At 52.1% G+C, this 1,393-nt stretch overlaps 1 protein-coding gene across 1 annotated transcript; it reads right to left on the reverse strand.

The window, feature by feature from the left end:
* LOC140243876 (uncharacterized) lies at window positions 1-1,170 on the reverse strand. The gene has a single exon (XM_072323548.1). The coding sequence runs from the start codon at window positions 1,102-1,104 to the stop codon at window positions 1-3; it is 1,104 nt and encodes a 367-aa protein (XP_072179649.1). The 5' UTR covers window positions 1,105-1,170.
* Window positions 1,171-1,393: the final 223 nt, after the last annotated feature.

Below are 1,393 nucleotides of genomic sequence, written 5' to 3' on the forward strand. Positions count from 1 at the left end.
TCATCCATGAAAGATATCTGGTCCGTTTAAGCCAGAGAGTCCAAGAGTCTTATAGCTCTTATCCCCGACAAGTGTGTTGAGTCCGTAGTGGTCAGTGCTAGCGCTTGCTGGAGAGTACATAGTGGTGCTCGTAACATCACTGACTGCAGCTATGTCCGTGTAGGGAGTGTAGAGGGGATTCCCCGCTGGAAAGCCCATGGACTCATGCGGAGGGAACGTAAGAGGGCGCTGTGTGTATTTGTCGGCCGTGGTCGTCAGAGCAGGAGGTGGTGACGTCTGCTGGTATTGGCAACTGTAGCTGGAATTCGACGGCGAGCTTGAGGTCGAGACCGTAGCATCGAACTGCCGGTGGTAAAGTTCTTGGGGCGATCCGCAGTAACCGTCTGTTGGTAAAAACCTCTGCTGTAATGGCGTACCACCGGTGTTGGGGAGACTCGATGAATTAAAGTTCTCGTCGATCCTGTGCGACGCGGAATTAGACAAATCATAACCGTAGCTGTCGGTCATACTGTTCATGGAGGCACCCGTCGACCAGGCTCCGTAGGGCGATGTCTGATCATCTGGAAGAAGAGTTCGCGGATTTAGCTGCATGGCTCCCGCAACGAGATTTGTTGTTGGTTGAGACAGACCACGTGACAGAGTTTGCGCGAATGTGACGGTGTCGGGGACCATGCCTGTACGGAGAATATCGGAGAGAGCCGTGATGTAGTTCTTCGCTAGTCGAAGCGTTTCTATCTTCGACAGTTTTTGCGTGGACGAGTAGCAGGGCACAACCTTGCGCAAATGATCCAGCGCGTCGTTCAGTCCGTGCATGCGATTCCTCTCGCGTGCGTTCGCTTTGAGTCGCCTCTGCTTGAATTTCTGGATGCGTGCCTTGGTCATTTTCTTCTTCTTCGGGCCGCGTTTCTTCGGCGGGGGCTTCTCCCCATTTTCCGTTGTCGCCGCCTTGTTGCTCTTGCGCCCTCTCTTCCCTCCCTTCTGGGCTGCCTGCGCCACGGCGGGCTTTTCCTCGAGCGCGCCCTCAATGTCCGCATCGTCGCCACTTTCCGATTCGGGTACGAACTCGAGCATGACCTCGTCCAGGTCATGAAGATTAGGTCCCATCTCACTGGGCTCTCGTTTGATCACGTTGGCAGCAGTCCGCAAGTTGTGCAAATTAGATTCTGTGAAGATAACAAGGCATTAAGATAATTGAGATAAAAACGATGCCTTCAATTTCATGTTTACAATGCATGCAACTTCACATGCCGCCAGTTCCATAGAATAGCAACTGTCTGGCTTCGTCAGGTATGTAGTTCTGACGATGATTTTGTCATTGGCCATGATGCTCGTATCAAACAATGCATTGGCAAATCACATGGGACTTCGGGCACAGAATTGAAGACTCTGAATT

Source organism: Diadema setosum, chromosome 20 (genome assembly GCF_964275005.1).
Source record: "Diadema setosum chromosome 20, eeDiaSeto1, whole genome shotgun sequence".
Taxonomy (NCBI): domain Eukaryota; kingdom Metazoa; phylum Echinodermata; class Echinoidea; order Diadematoida; family Diadematidae; genus Diadema; species Diadema setosum.

Excerpts from the sequence above, each read along its gene's own strand:
- LOC140243876 (XM_072323548.1), bottom strand. The coding sequence starts at position 1,104 with ATGGGACCTAATCTTCATGACCTGGACGAGGTCATGCTCGAGTTCGTA.